The 21,761-nt window shown below is 41.5% G+C and overlaps 1 protein-coding gene and 1 long non-coding RNA gene across 2 annotated transcripts in view; one reads left to right on the top strand and one right to left on the bottom strand.

The window, feature by feature from the left end:
- The window catches only part of camkmt (calmodulin-lysine N-methyltransferase), a 241,171-nt gene extending 226,502 nt beyond the window's left edge, over nucleotides 1-14,669 (top strand). Inside the window, exon 11 of the mRNA XM_034184475.1 lies at nucleotides 14,244-14,669. Within this exon, the coding sequence (XP_034040366.1) occupies nucleotides 14,244-14,342 (99 nt within the window). The 3' untranslated portion in view covers nucleotides 14,343-14,669. The remainder of the gene's footprint in view (nucleotides 1-14,243) is intronic.
- On the bottom strand, nucleotides 1,140-18,768 carry LOC117523060. The gene is made up of 3 exons (XR_004564402.1): nucleotides 17,508-18,768; nucleotides 16,334-16,336; nucleotides 1,140-1,150 (listed from the first exon to the last, which is right to left on the bottom strand). It is a non-coding gene; the product is annotated as an uncharacterized LOC117523060 (long non-coding RNA).
- Between the last annotated feature and the right edge of the window lie 2,993 nt (nucleotides 18,769-21,761).

The raw sequence follows: 21,761 nt of genomic DNA, 5'->3' as shown, positions 1-21,761 counted from the left end.
AAATAGGATACACTTTGTTTTACCAGAATGAAGCGGTAATTTATTTGCATCAAACTATTCTTTGAACTTCTGTAGTTCCCTCTCCATCATGTCCAGAACCTGTCCCAAATGATCCCCACTACAAAACACAGTCATGTTATCAGCAAATAAAACGCAACTCATGAACTTAGAAACCAAACATACAGTTGTGCTCAATAGGTCATGTATGGAACAAGTAATGAATGATATAAGGTAACTAATGAGTGTTGGGGGAGGAAGCCTTGTGCTTTATACAAAATGGCAATGGCTTTTGACATTTTTTATTTAACATCATTTATATGTGTTTTCCAACTTAATTTATCATCAATGAAAACCCCAAGAAATTTAGTTTCATTTACAAGTTCAATTTCAATATCATGTACAAGTGAATTTCTTCATAAATTCCTGGGCTTATTTCCAAATAGGATACACTTTGTTTTACCAGAATGAAGCGGTAATTTATTTGCATCAAACTATTCTTTGAACTTCTGTAGTTCCCTCTCCATCATGTCCAGAACCTGTCCCAAATGATCCCCACTACAAAACACAGTCATGTTATCAGCAAATAAAACGCAACTCATGAACTTAGAAACCAAACATACAGTTGTGCTCAAAAGTTTACATACAGTGGCAGAAGTTTAGTTTTTTGGCCATTTTTCAGAGAATATGAATGATAACACAAAAACTTTTTTTCAGTCATGGTTAGTGGTTGGGTGAAGCCATTTATTGTCAAACAACTGTGTTTACTCTTTTTAAATCATAATGACAACACAAACTACCCAAATGACCCTGATCAAACGTTTACATACTCCTTTTCTTAATACTGTGTATTGCCCTCTTTAACATCCATGACAGCTTGGAGTCTTTTGTGGTGGTTGTGGACGAGGCTCTCTGATGGTAAAGCTGCCACTGAATATATTTCAGACTTTATTTACAACAGTTACAAAGAAATACAAACAATATGGCACTCTATGGTAAATCTGCATGGAGTAGATAGTTCTCAAAAACTATGGAGGCGCTAGTCCATGAAGGATTTTGAATGTTAATAATTCATTCATTCATTCATTTTCAGCCACCTATCAGGGTCTGGATTACGGTGGTAGCAAAGCAAGCAGCTCACCTCATACCTATGCTTGGCCAAGTGCTGTTACTCTTCCTGGGGGATCCCAAGGTGTTCCCAAGCCAGTTGGAAAAAATAATTTCTCCAGCATGTCCTAGGTCTTCCCTGGGGCCTCCTCCCAGTAGGACTTGCTGGAAGACCTCCCTAGGAACACTACCAGGGGGCATCATCACTAGGTGCCCGTACCACCTCAACATTCTCCTTTCAATGCGAAGAAGCAGCGGCTGTACTCTGAGTAGTTGAGCTTCTCACCCTGTCCAGGAGTGTAAACCCAGATAACCAGTGGAGGACTCTCATTTCTGCCACTTGTATCCACGATCTTATTCTTTCAGTCATTACCCAAAGCTCATGAACATAGGTGAAGACAGGAGAGTAAATCGACTGGTAAATGAAGAGCCTCGCCTTCTGGCTCAGCTCCTTCCTCACCACAATGGTCCAGTACAACGCCTGTAATATTTCACACGCTGTCCAAATCTGTCTATCGATCTCATGCTCCAACTTACCCCCACTTGTGAACAAGACCCTGAAATACTTAAACTCCTCCACTTGTGGCCATAACTCTCCCCTGACACAGAGGGGACAATCCACCATTTTCCAACAGAGCACCATGGTCTCAGATTTGGAGGTGCTGATTCTCATCCCAGTTGCTTCACACTTGGCCTCAAACCTGCTCAGTGCGCTTTGGAGGTCACTGACTGATGAAGCCAAACAGAACCACATCATCTGAAAAAAGCAGAGATGCAACTCTGAGGTCACCAAACTGGACACCCTCTGGCCCCTGAGTGCGCCTTGAAATTCTGTCCATGAATATCACAAACAAGGACTAGTGACAAGGGACAGCCTTGGCAGAGTCCAATTCCCAGCGGAAACAGGTCTGTTGTAATGCAGAAAATGCAGACACAGCCATATAGAGACTGGATCACCAGTTGCAGCGAATCACAGCAGGATACCCAGAGGGACCCAGTCATATCATAGCCTTTTCCAAGTCCACAAAATACATGTAGACTGGTTGGTCATACTCCTAGGGACCCTCTAATATCCTTGCAAGGGTAAAGAGCTGGTCCAGTGTTCCATGATCAGGACGGAACCCGCATTGCTCCTCCTGAATCTGAGGTTCGAATGATGGTCTAAATGTCCTCTCTAGGACCTTGGCATAGACTTTCTCAGGGAGGCTGAGAAGTCTGTCTGTAATTGGAGCACACTCTCCAGTCTCCTTTTTAATGATGGGGACCACCACCCCATTTCGCCAATCCAGAGGTACTGTTCCTGACTTCCATGCAACATTGTATAACCATGTCAGCCATGACAGCCCAACAACATTCAGAGATTTCAGCGACTTAGGATGAATCTTGTCCGCCAGCATCCACCAGGACGCTTCCTAGAGCTTCTTCTAAACAGAGTGATCGGGGGAGAAGGGCCTTAGTCAGGGATGTGACCAAGAACCCGATGGTCACTCTGTCAGAGCTCCAGCATTCCTCTGTGGAGAGAGAAGAACCTTCCAGAAGGACAACCATCTCTGCAGCAATCCACCAATCAGACCTTTATGGCAGTGTGACCAGAGAGCAGCCACTCCTTAGTAAAAAGCACATGGCAGCCTGCCTGGATTTTGCCAAAAAGGATTCTGAAGGATTCTCAGACCATGAGAAACAAAATTCTCTGGTCTGATGAGACAAAGATTGAGGTCTTTGGCGTGAATGCCAGACGTCATGCAGGTGGTGAGCCCACCATGCTGTCTCTTTGGGCTGAGTTCCACAGTGGTAACCCCGGCCACCAGGCGCTTGCCTGCGAGCTCCCCTTCCCAGGCCAGACACCACGAGGAGGCCAAGATCTCCCTAATCCAGGTGAGCTGACTCCATCTCTAACTGTGTCAATCATAAAGTGTCATGAGGATCGCCCTTTGCCTGTCTCCTCACCTGGGACCAATTTGTCAAGGGTGGCCCTGCCAGGAGCTAATGCTCCAGATAACACAGCTTGTAGGATCACTGAAGCACACAAACCCCTCCACCACAATAAGGTGGTGATCCAGGGAGGGGATGTTAATAACAAAACCTTAAATTCTGTCCACACAAGGACAGGAAGCCAGTCAAAGGAGGCCAAACTCAAGGTAATATGGTCGAACGTTCTTTTCCTAATCAGAAATGTACCGCCAGCATTGTGAACTCTTTCAAGACCTCTCATACTGGACTGTGATAAACCAGAAAATAGGATGTGATAGTAATCCAGTCTCAAAGAAAGAAAGGCACGAACCAGTGTCTCTGCACCTGCATCACAGTAGGTTGAATCCTTGCAATATTACGGAGGTGACAGAAAGCATTCTTGGTGATTTCTCTAATGTGTAAGTCAAAGGACAGTGTTTAAATTAATATTTAAGCTTTTAGATTTTCCACCATGTATACTGTGTAGAGACACATTAAGGACTAAATTCTGAATTTGGATATTGAATTTTATAGCAATAACAAAAACGTTTTACAGAAGTCAGGTCTGATGCAGGGTAAATGCATTATGTGTTATACAGCTGAAAAGTGTGTCTTCCACGAATGAACAGTCCTATGAAAGCCTCTATTTAATGACAGCCTTTTACCAAAGTAGGTTATTTGAGCAAACATATGCAAACTGTTCAGAGCTGTTTGAACTTCGCTGCCCATGGTGCTGATCAGAACATCACATATATGAAACTACTGTGCCTCATTTTTACTTGGGCTGAATGTTTATAAGAGCAAAAACGATGCATGCATGCCACATGGTGTATGCTGAGACCAACATGCTTTCAATAAAATGTAATATATATACAGAAGAGATTAAAGAGGCTCTGTTCAGGGTGTATTATAGTCAAATATATACTTCCCCTTGTGGGTATGCTGTAAATAAGCTGCTATGTGTAGGCTTCTAGTTGAAGAGAATGTACTCATACTCAAGATTGTGCTGTGCAAGTGGGATGTTTGTCAATATCCAAATAAATACTTCTCAAGCGTAATGATCTACTTGTCATTCAGATATCTGAATGCAAGGCTCAGCTCTTTGAATAGGGCACCGCAGTCTTGTTTGAACCCCGTGTGATATCGTGGGATTTGACCACTTAGGGGGACCTCAGCTACGTTATGCAATATATACACAGCATAACTTCACACGGATAAGCCGAAAAGTTTTTTTTTTCCAGTTCCCAGTGGAGAAGAAAAGATTAGACAGATGGGAGACGTCATGTCAGTAAGTGTTAGCCTATACAGCTAACCAGAGTAGCTCCGTTCTTTCACCTGCAAAACCGCCTCGACTCGTTTGAGCTCCGGATCATAAACAAACTGCAACACATGCCCACTTTCCCACCGCATTGTCACATTTTCTTTGCATTTCCACTTTGCTTGTGCGTAATTTGCCAAAAACCCATTGGGAATGCTGTGGTTGGTCCCCCAGAAGTAGAGAAATTACATCATATGCATCATATTTTACCCCTTTCGCACCCGCCCTCAAACGAGACTGCAGTGCCCAATTCAGACTAAACTAAAAATTGATGTAACCTTTAGGCACAAGTGCAACAAGTGCTAATTCACTTGTTATATAGATGCAAACACAGGAGTGAGAGGTTTTCTGGTGAGGACACACTTTTTTTTCGGCCAAGTGTCAGCATGCGAGTGGGAGCAGCTGTCATCAGTCACAGCTCCCTGAGGTGAAGCATTTCAGTGCCTCATTCCAAAACATCAACTACTCCTTTTATTTCATTGTTAATTTTCGCTTTCAATTCAGTTCTATTGTAGCATGATGTACTGATGTACACCCCTGAATATCTGTGGTGTATCTGTGCTTGACTTCAGATCAGGTTTATGATCATCCATTGTGCATATAGTTTCTGCTGCCACACGATATATGGTACAAATACTTACATGATGTGACTGCTGGGCTTGAAATTCACAACAGCATCAGTTGTACAGTACCAGTGATACCTGTGCTTTTTGCTACGCTGCACTTAATGCTGGGCTGTGTGATGCACTGCGTCCTGCTCTGAGCTATACTGAGATGTGTGCTGCCCTGTTGGCTATGTGTTACATACTGCGCTGAGCTGAACGCCACTCTGTGTGTTGTGATGCACTGTGTGCTACGTCGCGTGCCATGCTGAGCCGCACTGACTTGCACTGAGCCGTGTACTGCATTGTGCTGTGCTCCATGCCACACTGTGTGCTGTGATGCTTTGTGTGCTGCTGTGCGTGCTGCGCTGCTTTGTGTTGTATGCCATGTTCCACTGAGCGCTGTCCCACGCTGTGTGCCGCGGTGTGCTACATGCCACAATCCACTGTGTGTGGCGATGCACTGTGTACCACGCTCAGCTGTATATGAGGGTGTTTGCTGCGATGCGCTGCATGTTGCGCCGTGTGCTGCACCCCGCACTGTGTGATGTGCGCGTGACGTGCGGTGTTGGGTGGAAGATAGGGCCCTATTCGTCTAAAATAACGTTCTTGTACCTCACTGTTAATTCTTCTTACTCTGTGCTTTTTGTTGTAGTAACAGGATATAAATTAAGTACAGCCTGTGAGATGTGAGTTTTGTCTGAAAGTCAGTATTTGGTCTCAGATCAAGTAGGATCAGTTCAAGAGGAGCTGATCATTTGGAACACAGAATCATCCTAAAATTAAAGAACAGACAAAAAAAAAAGAAGCAGATTCAGGGGGAAGAAAGGAGATGAAGGAGAAAAAGAATATAAAATGTAGGAAAAGTAAAAAGTAGCATTAATGCATTGAAAGTAATTCAGTTGTTCATCTTCTATACCCACTTACTCCATTTAAGGGTCATGGGGGAGCTGCAGCCTGTCCCAGCAGTGATAGGGCAAAAGGCAGGATTCACCCTGGACAGCACGCCAGTCTAACGCAGGGTCACATATATACGAACAAACACATTCACACTCTCCCTCACACCTACGGTCAATTTAAAGTTTCCACTTCAACTAACTTGCATGTCTTTGGAAGTGGGATGAAGCCATAGTACTCGGAGAGAACCTACACGAACATGCAAACTCCACATAGAAAGACTACGGTGGGAAGCGAGCCCATGACCTTCTTGCTGTGAGGAAACAGTGCTAACCACTATATCACAGTGCTGCCCGAAATGAAAGTCAGTTCCTTTAAAAAAAAAAAAAAAAATGCATCTTTGTCTGAAAACGCTACTGGGAGGTTTGATTGGGACTCAAGGCCACAGAAATCAGTTGCTGAAAAAATGTAACAGATCTCAATATTAAACAGAAGGACAAATTGACACTTTGACCTGTTTTAGTGCTGACAGTTATCTCACAGAACTCAAAAAATCTACATTGGAATTCTCCTTTTTCCCCTTTGATTTGCACGTGGATTGACAAATCATTCGGCGCACTCTTTACACACATGCAGCCGTGCATTATACACACTGTCACACATACATACATGCACACACACGCGTGCACCATGGGGTCAGGGGTTGTGTGTAGATATGAGGACATGTTGAAGTGCCCCCCTCATATGTGCAGGTGATTAAGCCTACTCTGCTTATCTTCTGTTGAACACTATGAACAACCCCTCTGTGTGTGAGCGTGTGCGTTTGTGCAGACCTGTGTGTGTGTTGCCTGACTGACTGACCATTCTGAAATTAAGAACACACATGCTGTGGACACGGTAAGACATGGCTATATCACAGTCTCACACAGAGCAGACATCACTCAGACAGAATGTTGGCCAGGCATTACACACACACACACACACACACACACACCACATGATGATATCACAGTGAAACACACACTACCATCACATGCACACGCACACCCCCCCAAATGAGCAGCTGCTTCTCATTTGCGCTCTAGATTAGCTTTTGTCAGCTATATTTACTTTCTGTGGTTGTACCAGAACACAAGACGCTGTATCAACACCTACAGCAGCACACTATGGATTTTTTTTTTCCTCAGTGGCTTAAAACAATCAAAGACCTCTTTTCTACAAACATTTAGAATTCAGAAGCCTTAACATTTTTTTAAGAATCCTGAGACTTCAACCAATTCAAAACAAACAAAAAAAGTGTTTGGAAGTGTTCTGCTTCACTTTATTTCCAACCAGTAACAGTTGTGGGTGGAACTTATGCAATCGCAAACGTCTGTCCCTGTGCAAAATGCCTCAAAAAGTAAACAGGAAAGTTTTGTGAGGAAGTGGTCCTTGGCTGATTAAAGATGTGTTTTATATCTTTCTTAACCATTCCATAAAACTGTTTTTCCACAACATGCTTTGTGATGCCACAAAGATCGAAAGATATCCTGCTTGGGTCTTTGCAGAAGTAGGCACTTTCTGAATGCTCTTTACTCCCTTCCTATATATCTATTTTATAAATACACACACACTTGCTGAGGGTGTGTGTGTGCATGTGTGTGTTACAAGCACAACTCTTCCTAAACAGTTAAGGTGGATTTTAGTGACACATCTCAAATGGTAATGCACACATGAAGATATGCACAAAGTAATAATAATAATTACAATAATAAAAATAAATTAATAATAATAATAACAATTATTATTATTATTATTATTGTATATTATATATTATAATAATTCAATTATTTAAATAAATGAAGTTTATTACATGTGTAAACAGACATGTTGGGGTCTTCTGTGCAGTCATTGACTAGATTATTACAACCCCAATTCCAGTGAAGTTGGGGCATTGTGTAAAATGTAAATAAAAACAGAATACAATGATTTGCAAATCCTCTTCAACCTATATTCAAGTGAATACACCACAAAGACAAGATATTTAATGTTCAAACTGATAAACTTTATTGTTTTTGTGCAGATGTTTGCTCATTTTGAAATGGATGCCTGCAACACATTTCAAAAAAGCTGGGACAGTGGTATGTTTACCACTGTGTTACATCACCTTTCCTTCTAACAACAGTCAATAAGCGTTTGGGAACTGAGGACACTAAAGCTGCGCACAGTTTACACCAATTTACAGCAAGTTTGAGACGGGTTTACTGTCGTGCACGGTAGAGTGCATGCTAGTGCGTGGATCGAAGTTGTGCAAGTGTCAGGGTTAGGGTTAGGTTTCTTAAAAGTCCTCTTCCCTCCTCTTAACAGTTTGGCACCTTAGGAGCTCTCTTAAGGCTAAAGATGCTTTGTGAATAACTTTTATCTTACCGAGGGAAAATTCTAAGAAAGCTCTTAGAATTTGAGGAATTTTAAGATTTTTCTTAGAATTACGTCATTAAGAGCTCTACTTTTAGCCTTAGGATGCTTTGCGAATATGGGCCCAGTTCTTTGTAGGGATTGGCACCAAATTAAACATGCTGTTGAAGTGTCTCATAATGTGAATACCAGATTTTTATTTATTTATGTTTTACATGATAGTTGCTTAATTTCAAACAAATTGACAAAATTCTACTAAATCATCCTATTTCACAATGTTGAAGAGTTACTGGACATTTCCCCTTAATTGGAACTACTTTAAAAGTTAGCAGTTTCCATCTTGGCCCATAATCCATAATCCACCTTTTCACCAAGTTTCATGAAAAGTGGTTTGGTTGTTTCTGGTTAATCCTGTTAACATACAAACAACACTGAAACACATTATCACCTTGATAGAGGTATTAAAAAAAGAATTAAAGTGAAAAATCATTTGCGATTTCTTAAATTCGCTGCAAAAAATTAATTTTGAGCTGAGTGTCAGGAAGTGTTGCATTGTTTAAAAATGACACAACAGTTTAAAAATCTTACAGTCTCTGATATTTCTCCAAACAAGATGTTTCCTGGGTTCATTTGAAGTGATTGTGTCTCATTTTAAGTGTAGATTAAATATTTTTGCTTGATTTTAGACAACTGTCTTTAGAATATCGTGATGGTCTTCACGTGCGTGCGCATATAAGAAAGGGTGCTTTTCACAATTCCTTACAAAGCACCTGAACATCTCCTGCTCCCTGTGTTACATCTTTTCCAAACAAACAGACTTTTGCCCTCTGACACTGACACTCAAAGGGCTGACGAACGGAGGCAACCACGCTGTGCAGTGGCAGTGTGCCGGACGAGAGAGAGAGAAAAAAAAGACCCAGTCTGTGTGTGCACGTGAGTGCGAGGTGTGTGCTGGGACAGGCAGACAGGGCGAGCGCGTTATCCTCTTATCCCCACTGTTGTGGAATAGAGAGGCAAGCAGCTGGAGAGACTGCAAGCAGCCTGATAATGCCAGCGCTATTTTCTAACCCGCCATCTTAATCTTGTTACTCAAATGGTTGTGAAGAGAGAGTCATGAATTTTAATTTCTCTCAATCGCAGATGCACACACATGTGAGTGAGAGAGATGTGCACACGTGTAGAACCCCCCCCCGCCCTCGCTCACGTGCATAAATAGTAGCCCCACTGTGCCCGTGCACACTCTGCTTTCACATTTTCCTTCACTCCTTTCTCCCTCTTTGCCCCCGCCAGACTCTTGCTGTGGCATATCTTCCTTCACCCTTCTCTACTCTCGCTCCCTCTGCTACCCACTATCTTCCCTTTCCTACATCATGACCCACTTCTCTATTTATTCAAGCCTGTCTGTCTATCCCTTCCTCTACTCGTCTCTCCATCCACCCAATTCCTCATTCTCTGTTTCCTAATCCTGCAGAGAAAGACCCCCAGACATCCGGTTCATCCTTGTCTCACAGTCCTCCCACCACCACCTCCCCACTTCACTTGTCCCTCCTCCCGCCATCTTTCCCTCTTTTTCTACAACCTGCAAAAGGGACAGAGAAATAATAGAAGGGGAGGGGGGGTGCAGAAATAGAGAGGGAAAATGGAAGTATGAGAGAGGAAGACGGGAGCCGAGAGAAGGAGGTAATAAAATAAACGACATCCACCTTGGCAAAGAAAAAAAAAACGATAGAGGCAAAGGTGGGTTGCCGGGGTGGTGGGTGGGGGGTGGTTGAGAGCCGATTTAGCCAGCCACCCATGAAGCTGATTAGGCAGGCTGCGATCAGGAGGAACAGCTTTGCTTGTTAAACTTTTCACCTCTGTGAGCTCTCAGCCCTTTCCGCGCTAAGGCCTCCCCCTCTCTGCCTCTCTCTCTTCCTCCTTCCATCCTTCTATCGCTTCCTTGCCCCTTCCGCCTGGTAGAATTTGAATGTGAAAGCTGGCTGCAGTCCCTATAGCAGGCTTAGCACACAGGGGCATGCAGCTGGCCCGCCACGCCCAGTTACCCCCTGGGCTGAATGCTCTCTCCTTCTCTCTCTGGGGGTCGCAGGTTCAACTACCGACGAGCGCCTGGAGGGAGAGCTGCAGAGAGATAGCACGCATGGAGTGCACTGAGGAGAAAAGGAAGGACGAAAGGAGCAAACTTGAAAGCAATCCCTCAAAATAGGAGAGAAATTTGATAGAATGAAAGGCGTGAGAAGGGGAGCTTTCACCAGTCTAAAATTTTGGCTCAATCCAGAACAGACCCTTAAAAAGCTTACCTGAAACCACCAGGTATTTATAGGTATAAAAAATAACAATAATAATAAAAATAATTTATATAAATTACAATAAATTTGCGGTGCGACTATATTGTAAAGAAATAATGCGCTTGTTGTTAATAATTATTATTATAATACCTATTTATATAGGCCTTTCCCAGAAACCACAGCACTAAACAAAATAAACTCAACTAATGAAAGAGTAAATGCCAAAAATTAAATATATGCTACAGCAATTCACAAAAGGTGCGAGTTACACTCAAGTGTGACTTATTTATGTTTTTTTTCTCATTAAGAGGATAAAACATTTTTTGATAGGTACATCTGATACTCTGGAATATAAAGACGTCAACATTATTATAATACCTAGTCTGATTCGACTGAATAAAATTTGAATCCAGTCTGAGTTCCACTTTGAGCTTTGGTTTTCCCGAACTGAGTGGAATTGTGAAGACTGGTCCAAGGAACCAAACTGTGTCTCTCAGAGCAACCTGTGGGTGTGTGATGAGACCATTGTTAGAGGTGTGCTCACGTAAAAAAGTGATAGTAAACCCTGCAAGCACCTGTCCAAAACTCATAATAACACTCCTACTGTTGTATTGTTGCATAAAATCTACAAGTCTTTTGGGATGGTGGCCTGGGGGCTGTACATGCCCAAAGTGTAATTATGAGCACTTCAGTTCAAATCCACACTGGGGCTTTTGTTGCTTTTTCTTCCTGCATTTTCTGCCTGTGGAGTCTACAGGCACTTACAGGTCTGTTGTCTGACTTTTTGCTTAGTATGAAGAAAACTTTTGCCTCTTTCTTGGTCATTAATTTTTTGGTCTCATCCCATACTCAAACATAGTCTCACAAGAACAGACCTACTAAACTCACTTTCATAAGTCTCTGATTACTTGACCAGATGCTGAGTGAGCTAATTAGCTGGTGCTGCAAAGTCTGCTTAAGAGGGCACTGATGGGGCACCACACAGGCATACAGCAAGGCAGTGTGTGTCTGTGAGTGTCCAGGGACATTGTATACTTTACAGAAGGGTCATGTTGCACACTTAATCATTGAATTCTCCACTTTACCCAAGAAACTGTGTAATGTAATGTAGAAATGCTAGGGAATTTTATGTGAATATCTCTTCTTCTGCTTTGGGCTGCTCCTGTGAGACTTTCTCACTATGCTCTTCTGTCACACCAGCTGCCTGCATGTCCTCCCTCCCTGCATCCATAAAACTCAATCTTTGGTTTCTCTCTTCTCCTCTAGGGCAGTCACAATTATTACAATATTCGCCAATCGCAATTATTTTTCATATTCACAAATATTTTTCATATTTCTGATTACCGTGAATTATTTATTTTATCCACAAAGTTGCATAAAACGACTCCGAATCTGACGTCATTGTGCTGCGCCAGCAGCAGCAGCTGCACACAGCGTCATAGCGTCGCTGCCTCACTCAGTCTGTTTCCCTCTCGTCTTGGTCGGATGGTTAGCGAGGCTAGGATAATAACATGGAGGGTTAGGAGGTTCTGGTTCCAAAGCCACGTACCACAGCGCCGCTGTGGATGCATTTCGGTTTCAAGCCTAATGATAAGCGAGAGCCCAGTAAAGTGGAGGAAGCGATATGTAAACATTGCCGTAAAAAAGTGCCGGTCAAAAGCGCTAACACAACAAATCTGAAACATCTACAGATCCACCACCCACAGCAATACGCCGACCTTGGAAAGACCACACCAGCACAACTGCCAGCCGGTGCAACAGCAGCTGGTGCATCCCGTCAACTGGCTCTTGGCGAATGTGAGCTTGCGTCAATGCTTGCCCTGTTGCAGCAAATTGATCACAATAAATCCTCTTAAGGAATGGAGAAGATACTAATGTCTTAGTCTATTTCTTGATGTTCAAAACATCATTAATTTGCTCTTATTCATTAAAGTGTACAGTACAGCACAGAATGTGTATCATTAAAGCTCGATAGTAGAATATAAAGAAGGAAAAAAAGAAAAAATAGACAATATATTCATCAATCACAATTATTTGTCTGACAATTAATCATCTCCAGAAATTCCTAATCGTGACAGCCCTATTCTCCTCCTGCCTGGCAGCTCCATCCTCAGCATCCTTCTCCAGGTATCGCTTGCGTCCCTCCTCTGCACATGCACAAACCATCCCAGTCCCGCCTCTCTCACTTTGTCACCAAACGGTCCTATCTGTGATGTACCTCTGATCCATCTTTTACTCCCAAGGAATGTTGCAGCATTTTTTACACGAGGCCAACATATGGCCATCGGGTATTGTGAAGACCTGGCATCTGTCTGTCTGTCTGTGTTCAGCATAAGTCCGGTTCTATTACTGCCGCAGTCTTCAAATTCACAGGGAACATTCGCGGGACACAGATCTTGGAATCACATTCTGTTTGAACCTGTTCTACTTTGTTTTTGAGTGGCGGGGATGACAGCCAATCAGAGTAGAGCTGCACTGTGACGTCAGTGGCTGTTCTCTTCAAAACCGCTTAGCTTTATTTTTACATGCATGTCTCTCATATATTATGTAAAAGACAGTAAGAAATAAACACTTCTAAAAGTGAAAACCTTCTTTTTGTACCCTGATAACACATTTTTCAGCGTTACCGTGCACGCTAACTTCCGCTAACTAAAAGCTAACTTCCTATGGAGTTAAGTATGTTTCATTAATACCAGCAAATGCACAGAGGGTGATCTAAAAATATTCCTTGATTTGCTTAACTTCAGCTTTTGTCAAAAGCTCATGTACACGCAAAGCCTCCTGCAGACGCTGTTAAAACGTAAATATTGTTTTTGATTGACAACAGGATCTTAATAATTAAACAATTGCAAATTATAAAGAACACAAGGCTCATATGGCCGAGGTTATTTTAGCATTGTGTTATATATATATTTTTTTATCTCCACTTCCTGTCTTTTTGTTTGCACCACCATCTTGTGTGACAGATCTGGCTTAACTGAGGACCCCAGAGCAGAGAACAACACTATCATAAAGTTCCCCAGTCTTTAGTCACAGCTGATGGAACTGGAAAAAAAAAAAAAAAAAAAAAAACAAAGACAGAGACAATAATCCAATCACCAATGAGGTATGTGTGGAAACAGGCTGGCAGGATGGTTGAGGATACTGACATGAGAATGCAGTCCATTAGGCACCAGTGTCTGTGACAGTAGCAGCAAACAGTGAATCCAGATAATCAGAGGGTCAGATTATCGTAATCAAACATGTCTGGTAAACAGAATTGGCAGTCTAGGCTCAGGGAACACAAGGAGGCAGTGTGGGTCAGCAACTGGACATAAAACAGAGACACTAGAGCACTGCACTCCAAGTAGTTTCCATTTCCATAAATTTTTACTTTGGAAAACAAATTTCAAGGCCAAAGTCCTGTTAGAAGTGGCTTTTCAGAAAATAAATTAGATGTGATCAAATGTCAGGAGTATGTATTTAGTAAATGCATTTGAATCAACGGGTTATTTTTGTTGTGGTGTTGTCAGGGTTTTTTTTTTCACCTTTTTCGGTTTCTGAATTCTTTTTTCAGATAATTTTCACAAAACATTGGGTATTGCTGCTACGCAGAATTTGTCATTGCTTTTTGGCACTTGGTGTCTGACTGATAACTAGAAGACAAACAGGCATAAAATTGTAACCTCCATTTTTGGTGTATGTATGTTTCAGATGCTGAGAGAGGGAAAAGAGGTGTACGATGACAATATTCATTATCCTCGCCTCAACATCTTGACCAAAGGGCCTCAAGCTGTCAACTTCTGTCAGTAAACAACAACAGCAGCAAGTGAGCTCTCAGCTCGAAGCAGTACCACTCCGTACACTTCAGGATGTTTTGTAATGGTGAAGTTGAGTCGTGGACAATTTGATACACAGTTGATAGGAATGAAGAAAGAGGAGGAGCAGCATTAAGCAACTTTTCCATCGGTTCATTGCGGCAAATGATCACCGAGCTGAGCTGAGCCGTACTCTAACTGCATGTATTTTCACTGTGCCTTCACAGCAGGCAATAACACATATCGACTTCTAAAACCATGGCACTGTTTGAGGGTCAAACTCAAGTGACGGTCTCCACCTTCAACTAAGTGTCTTACATCATCATAATCGTGTCACTGGCTCCAAAAATATAGAACTGGAGAAGCAGCAGAAAACACTGATGCTAGTGTAGATGTAAAAACATCATTTCCATGTACGCCAGTTATTATAAAATAAAAATATTAAAATCAAGACAAACCGTGCCAGATGCTGCAGAGGGGGTGAAATGCGGCATGCTACAACATAACCAGTGGTCTCAGCTGTGTTCACTGACACCATTTAGAAACCCGGTTGCATGGAAGGAGCTCTGTGGAATAAGTAGTTTGAAGTGTTTTTGAGGACCGGCTGCAGTTCCAAAGCAGTGGCAATAAACCAAATTGCTCTGTTGAGAACAATAAAGTGGATGTATAGTTATATAGTATTTTTTTTTAATTCACTATCAGTTTGATGGTAGATACAGTATCTTCTGAGTGGACAATATGGCCAATTACTTATTGTGTCAGTTACCGGATCCTTCTGTCAGCTGTTCAGTCGGCTGTTCAGATACACTGTATCGCAGTTTACTTGGTGCTTAAGGTCTCCCCACACTGTGAAATTTTGGCTGTTTGCATTCGAAAAATTGTAAAATACTGATTGCCACTGTGTGTCCAACACATCTCTGTTACATTTATTTATTTATTTTGTCTTAATTGTTCGTATTTACCAAGGGTTGACAAAGAAAATTGAATTAAATGGTACAAAAAGTATAATTACGATACATAACTATAGTTGAGGGGTTTATTTGTTTGGGTTTTTGCACAGTCACCCAGCTTGAGTAAATGGGAAAATGTGTGTGAGACAGAAAGAGAGAGCAGTGAGTAATGTATTGGAATAAAACTTGATTGAATTTAAAATCTGTGAGCACAATGTTTGAAGCTGCGCTTCTGAGTTGTTTACTGAATAAACGAGGTGTGGAGACGTGATGAAAAATGACATCAGTTCAAGAGATGATACAGGAGTCATAGTATGATGCAATAATCAGAATTTTGACAATACGAAGTTGCTTGTGTCCAATATTATTTTACTAGCGGGGATTTAAATATTGATCACTCTTAGTGTTATAACAATGGGTCTGACTAGCTGGCACTCAATTATCCTTACTTGTCGTACTAACCTTACTAATTCTGCTGACTGTGATTATGATGAAAAATCTTTCTCTTGACAGAGATATTTTGGGCCCTATCTTGACAGTCTATAGCACACAGGCTACAGTGCATCATGAAAGTGCCATTTACATAGTGTGTAATCTGAGTATAAAGTAAGATGCAGGGTGCAGAGTGGTTGTAATTAGATTCTTAATTATTCATGTTATTGTTTTTGGTGTAAAATGACTTACGCCAATTAGAATGTCATCTGTCTTCACCTTAAAGAGTCACGAGTGTGTGCTTGAAGCTGGTGCATTACCGTTTAAATGGTGGGCTCAGTAGGTAACAGAAGTAACAAGGAAAGGTATCACACCAGCAGGTTATTTACGGGAGCAGCTGTGATCCACCGAAGCTCCCTGAGGTGAAGCAGTTCAGCTCCTTATTCCAGCAACTCCTCCTGTGACCTCAAAATCTCCTCAATATCCCATCAGGCGTTGACAGACCCCTCTTGCAACATAGCAGCACTGCTGCTGATTTTAATACCAAGACACATAACTGCGCTGATGAATGCAGGTATATTTGACACCTGCATCGGTCATAAACTAGCTGTGACACTTGTAAGATGGGGCCCTTTCCCTGGAAAAGCCAAAAGACAGTCAAACTGGAACAGTGTGCATGCACCTTCAGCCACTTATTGAAGTGTTTCTTCCCCGAGTCAGACGACACTGCGGTTCAGTCAGTCTGACAGCGATTTTTTCCTCTCTCTTTAACCAGTCAGTATTAACCTGTGCCACTGTGTTTCTGGCCCCCAGCATGGAAGCCAGTTGTAATTCTTTAACTATCACAGAGAGCACGAGCAGCTCAAATTTTCTCTCTGTGTTTCAATCATTTCTCTTTGTTCGCTTTGATCCGCCCGCTTCCCCCCAACTTTAATTTCTCGTAATACAATTCATTCATCCCAGTCAGAGGTCATTATTATGAACTTCCTTTGTGTGCTACAACAGCGCATTAACATATTAAGTCACATTCCGACTTGCCGGCTGTATTGTCACTCAGGTGCGACTGCCTGCACCGCAAACAGAAAAAGCAGCATTGCCATGGATACAAGTCTCACAGTTGCTCTGTAGTCCACTCTTCCTTGAGCTGCAGTTTGATTGTGTTTGATATGTGCAACAGACGGTTTTAAAAAGTTGTTTGTTCTGTCGTGATTCCTTCAGTTCTGATTTCAGCTTCTGGATATCAAAAAAGTTTCCGACCGTTGGTTAGTTATGTGGTGAGACGTGACCTGTTACTGTGGAATAGAGTTTTTAAGGATGTGCAGTCTGCAGTACACAGTGACGTTTGTTACTTTGCTCGAGTTTCTGTGTTTGCAAGACTTTTTTTTTATATACAAATGCCTGTTTTTGAAGTGATGTAGGTTTTTTTGGGGGGGGGGGGGGGATGTGTGTTTCTTTCATTTGCTTGTGTTCTAATTTGTAAACGTGGCCTCCCTTGGGCATCGTACAAATGTGTAATCTGTGCACATCAGGATGGTACTGTGTCGTTGATTTCACTGTGATTCCATTGCTGTCCACAGCAGCCAGTAAGTTATGCAGCTTCTCACAACAGCTAATGTTACTAATGTTTACATTCCTCATGTTTAATTCACTTTTCAAAAGCGTTGACACTTGCATATCTGGAAAAAGAACAGATCAGGAACATATATTAAGTTATCAAAACACTTCTTTTTAAAACAAAAACTTGTTTGTTTTTGGTACGAGCTGAACATGATCTGAACTGTGACATCACCAACACTAACGCAGATGTGATCCTAGAACATTCTGGCATTTGGCACTACTGCTTACTGTGACATCACTACTGCTTACTGTGACATCACTACTGCGATTCTGCTTCTTGTGATGTTATTGGTCCTTGCAGTGGCATCATCTCCATCTGTTCGATCTAAAATTTGCTGTGATGTCATGTTATAGAAACGGGCTAATAATCAGAGCTTGGGTCACTAATTGTTGAGGGTTTTTTTTTTTTTGGTGTGTGTATTTTTGAGTAGCCACATGTATTCATATCTTTCATAACATCACTGCTCATGACAAAATCAACAGTTAAAGATTCTATAAAAGATTTAGTACCACTAGATGTTCCACTAAAGCACCAGCATTTCTGATGAAAACACTGGCTTCTCCTTGTTCATAGTCAAGTTGCAGCAATCTAGCAGTTCCAAGGGATCTCCAGCTGGGAGAAGCCAGACCTTTGTTTGATTCTGTTCAAACTACAGCTTTGGTCAGACACTTTTTTAAGTTCTGAACTCTGTTTTCAAAAAAGTTTCTGGAAAGTTGCTATTTCCCCCAATCCAAATGCACAGTAGGCTGTCACTCCTTGCTGTCTCTTTATGAACATGGGGAGGGACAATAGTTTCACAAGGTTGGACTTGCATGCACCAAAATTGCATGTTCAGCCCATTCAGTTATGTAAAAAAGAAACAGAAAAGCTCAGATTGTAGCACACACAGATGGAGCGTTGCTTCATTCTCTGCTCATAACGCCTTTACACGTCACTGAAGGAAAATAATTGTGAGCTGCTATATTAATGTTTAAAATTTCATTTATAGCATCTTCATGCTAAAATTTAATAGAAGAACAGAGAGAGAGAAGGGTGATCTGTATCGTAAATGTCATAAGAATGCTCTGTTCCAACAGATTTCTGTCACTGTATGTTGGATGTTTTTTGTATTTCATATTGATTAGAATTCTTAGTCATCGAGTTACAGGCCATGTTCACACTTTTATCATTTCACCAAGACAAATCAGTTTTGTTTATGTAATTTAGTATCAGAGGAATGCCTCAAATGCCTCAATTGTTTTATCTTTGGGAAGAGACAGTAGGATTACATTCTGTGATCAACAGGCACAAGATAATTCATGAGGCTGTAATGAATCGAACAAATAAGAGCACTCAGCTGTGTTCATTTTTTAAAGCCTCTGAGTTAAACGTTCTCCAAATTGATGATGTTGAGCAACACTGTGGAACAAAATGTTTAAGTGATCTTGTGTAATTCTACTTGCTGTGTATTCTGGATGTATGTATCTCAACTTTAGTCATGTATAATATTTAAACTGATCACAGTTAGTGTGCACGTGGCCTCGTTTGGTGAGTTTTTCATGCTCCATATCAAATTTTGGATGTTCACTTTAATCAATGGGTTTTGTTTGTACTATTCAGCCTCTGTATGGGTGATTTTTATTAATAAATATGAAAATCAACTTTTGAAAATATGACTGTCATCTTTCTCTCCTTTTTTATTTAGATTGTATTTTCTTGAAAATTGCTTTAGTTTAAACAAGATTATTACCTCTGCAAAGGGGTTATCAATTCAGTCTCAATTCACTTTATTTATATAGCGTTATCATAAGTCACCGCATAACAGATGCACGATAAGAAAACGTTCTGTGACCTGCTGTCCTTTTTAACCTTTGGAACACACAGTAATCTGCCTCCCTAGAATGCAGAGCAGGGGCCTGTATATAAGGTTTAATTATGTCAGCCATATAGGGAGGCAATAGTCCATGAAAGATTTCATATGTTAATAGCAAAACCTCAAAAACTGACCTCACATTTCTCGAGAATGTGTGAAGTTTTGACTCACTGGGTGCAATGTTGAGAAATGTTGGTTTTTCAGAATGCAAAAGATGGAGAACTACGCCCTAGCCCTACTTTGACTGTGTCAGGCTCAAAACTTCTCAACTGTCCCTTGTAAGCCTTTGCATCTTAACAGAGATGGTACATACATCAGTAACATGATGTAGTAACCAGACTAGAGTATGCTGGGATATTTTTTAATCCTCTATTTTCTCTTCAAAATATTCTAAGAACTCCTGAGCAATAAATGGTGAGCAGCTTGCAGATGGTTGCCCTTGAATAACTGTAGCCACATGTGAAAGAAGAACTTTGAATTATGCTTGTTTTTGCTAATCAAGTCAGAGTAGTATGCCTGTTTACTAGTCAGTGATGTGTATAGCATCACGTGATGCGAAGTGGAAGACTTCTAATTTTGAACTACACCATTGGCACTCTCAAATTCTAGACTTATGCTTAATATGAGGTAAATACTCATTGAACCAAGGCATTTGCATCTTAGGGGCCACGATTTTATAGTAGACTTGTGAGCGCTGAGTTTAAGCTATCTACTAGGCTACCCAATGATTGGTCATAATTGATCATGTCCAGGAATTGACGCTACGTTTTCTTTGCCATATGTGTATTTCTTTGTTAGGTAGTTAGTTATTAAGCAGGATGTCTCAGAATGATAAGGTAAAGCTCGGTCCAAAAACAGTGATTTCATTTTGGTTCGATCCGGATTCACAGGCAAATCTTTCTTTGGCCGTTTTTGATACTGATCCTAAACCTGCCTTCAAGGGGCAAGTCAGATGTGTGGTCCTTGCCTTTTGATCTGATTCCTTTGATTCCAGTCCATACTTTGATCTCTGAGCTTTGATCCTGTTTCCGTAGAACCTGTAATTAGGGCTGCTGATTTGTTAGGCAATAAGGATTAAACGTCTGGATCTTGATTCCTTTGATCTTGAATATTAAGATTGATTCCATTGGTCCAAGACAGACAGACAGACAGACTAAGATGAATCCATGGTCTCCTTGTCTAGGTTCAAAGATCAATTGGGATCAAAATTAGGCAATTACGATCAAAGCTCAGGTGAAACTTAGTGTTGATCAGGATCAGATACATTTCACTGTCACGTTGGCAGAGGAATGTGTCCTTATTTTTTTTATTTTATTTAATTTCTTTTAAAATGCTTTCTTACATTTGCGATGATTAATATTTTTTTAAATATTGGTTCTTAGTTTTTATTTTTCCACTCTGTTTATTGTTTGGGCGTGTGTCACCAGTTTATGGTAAGTGTTGGTTTAATAATTGTTACGTAAAAATTCTGTAAAATCTTATCAAAGGTAATAGTTTCTTTTAGATCCAGATCAGCTGTGGCCTGGTTCAAACACAGTAGTGTCGTGCAAGTTAAAGGTGCCAGACGAGGTAACACACACACACACAAAGTCTTTTCCGTAGGAGTAAAGTGGTGATTGATGATTGGGGGTGAACTAATCCTGCAGCCTCCCTCTTCTGTTTATCAGTTGGAAGGAGGGAGGGGTGGTTAGTAGGAAGGGAGGGGCCAGCGAGGCCTCCTGATCTGTCTTTTGATATTTTAAAGAGGTCTGTTCACTCTTCCTCAACACTCTGGTGGAGAAACGGAGAGAAGCGACAGAAAAACCTACAGACGGAGAGAGAAAGAGGCTGCAAAAAGAGAAGAGGAGACAGCAGAACGACTGAGCAACAAAGAGCAAGAAATGGAATGAGACACTTAAAGGCAGACAGCGGGAAACGAGCTGAAAGTAGATCAAAACACCAGGAAAAGCTTCAGCGGTGAAAGAAAGACAAACTGACAGAGAGATTGAGATTGACTGAGCGAGTGAGTGATCGAACAGAAAGAGAGACAGAGTGCTCCCAGCTCGACACAAGGGCCCCATTAACTTGACCACTTGCCCTTTGCACACAAAGGCTGGGCCGGCTCACTGCCCCTCCCACCCAATTATCCACGATTAGGCTCAGTGCACTGTGTCAAGATGGAGGGGAGGGGAGAGGCGAGCAAGGGATGGAGGGCGAGGACAGCAAGAAAGTGTGGGCTGATGAAGCAAGAAAAATTGCTGTTAACTTGAAGTGAAATGCAAGGTGGTGTGTGTGTGTGCGCTCGCAAATTCAGGATCATTTGATGCAAAATTTCCATTCACTTTCAGATCGATTTGTTTATGTACTCGTATTTGTTGTGTACTCTTCCACTTTGGAGACATGAACATGTCTTCATACAATGTCGTGACGACGTGAGCTGCACAACACCAGTGTCACCAAAAATGGGCTTTTATCTACCTTTAATAGTTATATGTACTGTTTTTAAGTTGCACCTGTTAAAAAAAAATCTTGAAGAGGAAAAACCAATAAGAGATAAGATAAGAAAAGCCTTTATTCATCCCT

This window comes from Thalassophryne amazonica, chromosome 13 (genome assembly GCF_902500255.1).
Source record: "Thalassophryne amazonica chromosome 13, fThaAma1.1, whole genome shotgun sequence".
NCBI classification, from domain to species: Eukaryota; Metazoa; Chordata; class Actinopteri; order Batrachoidiformes; family Batrachoididae; genus Thalassophryne; species Thalassophryne amazonica.
Note: the sequence above shows the minus strand (reverse complement) of the source record. Positions and strands in the feature narration are given on the sequence as shown.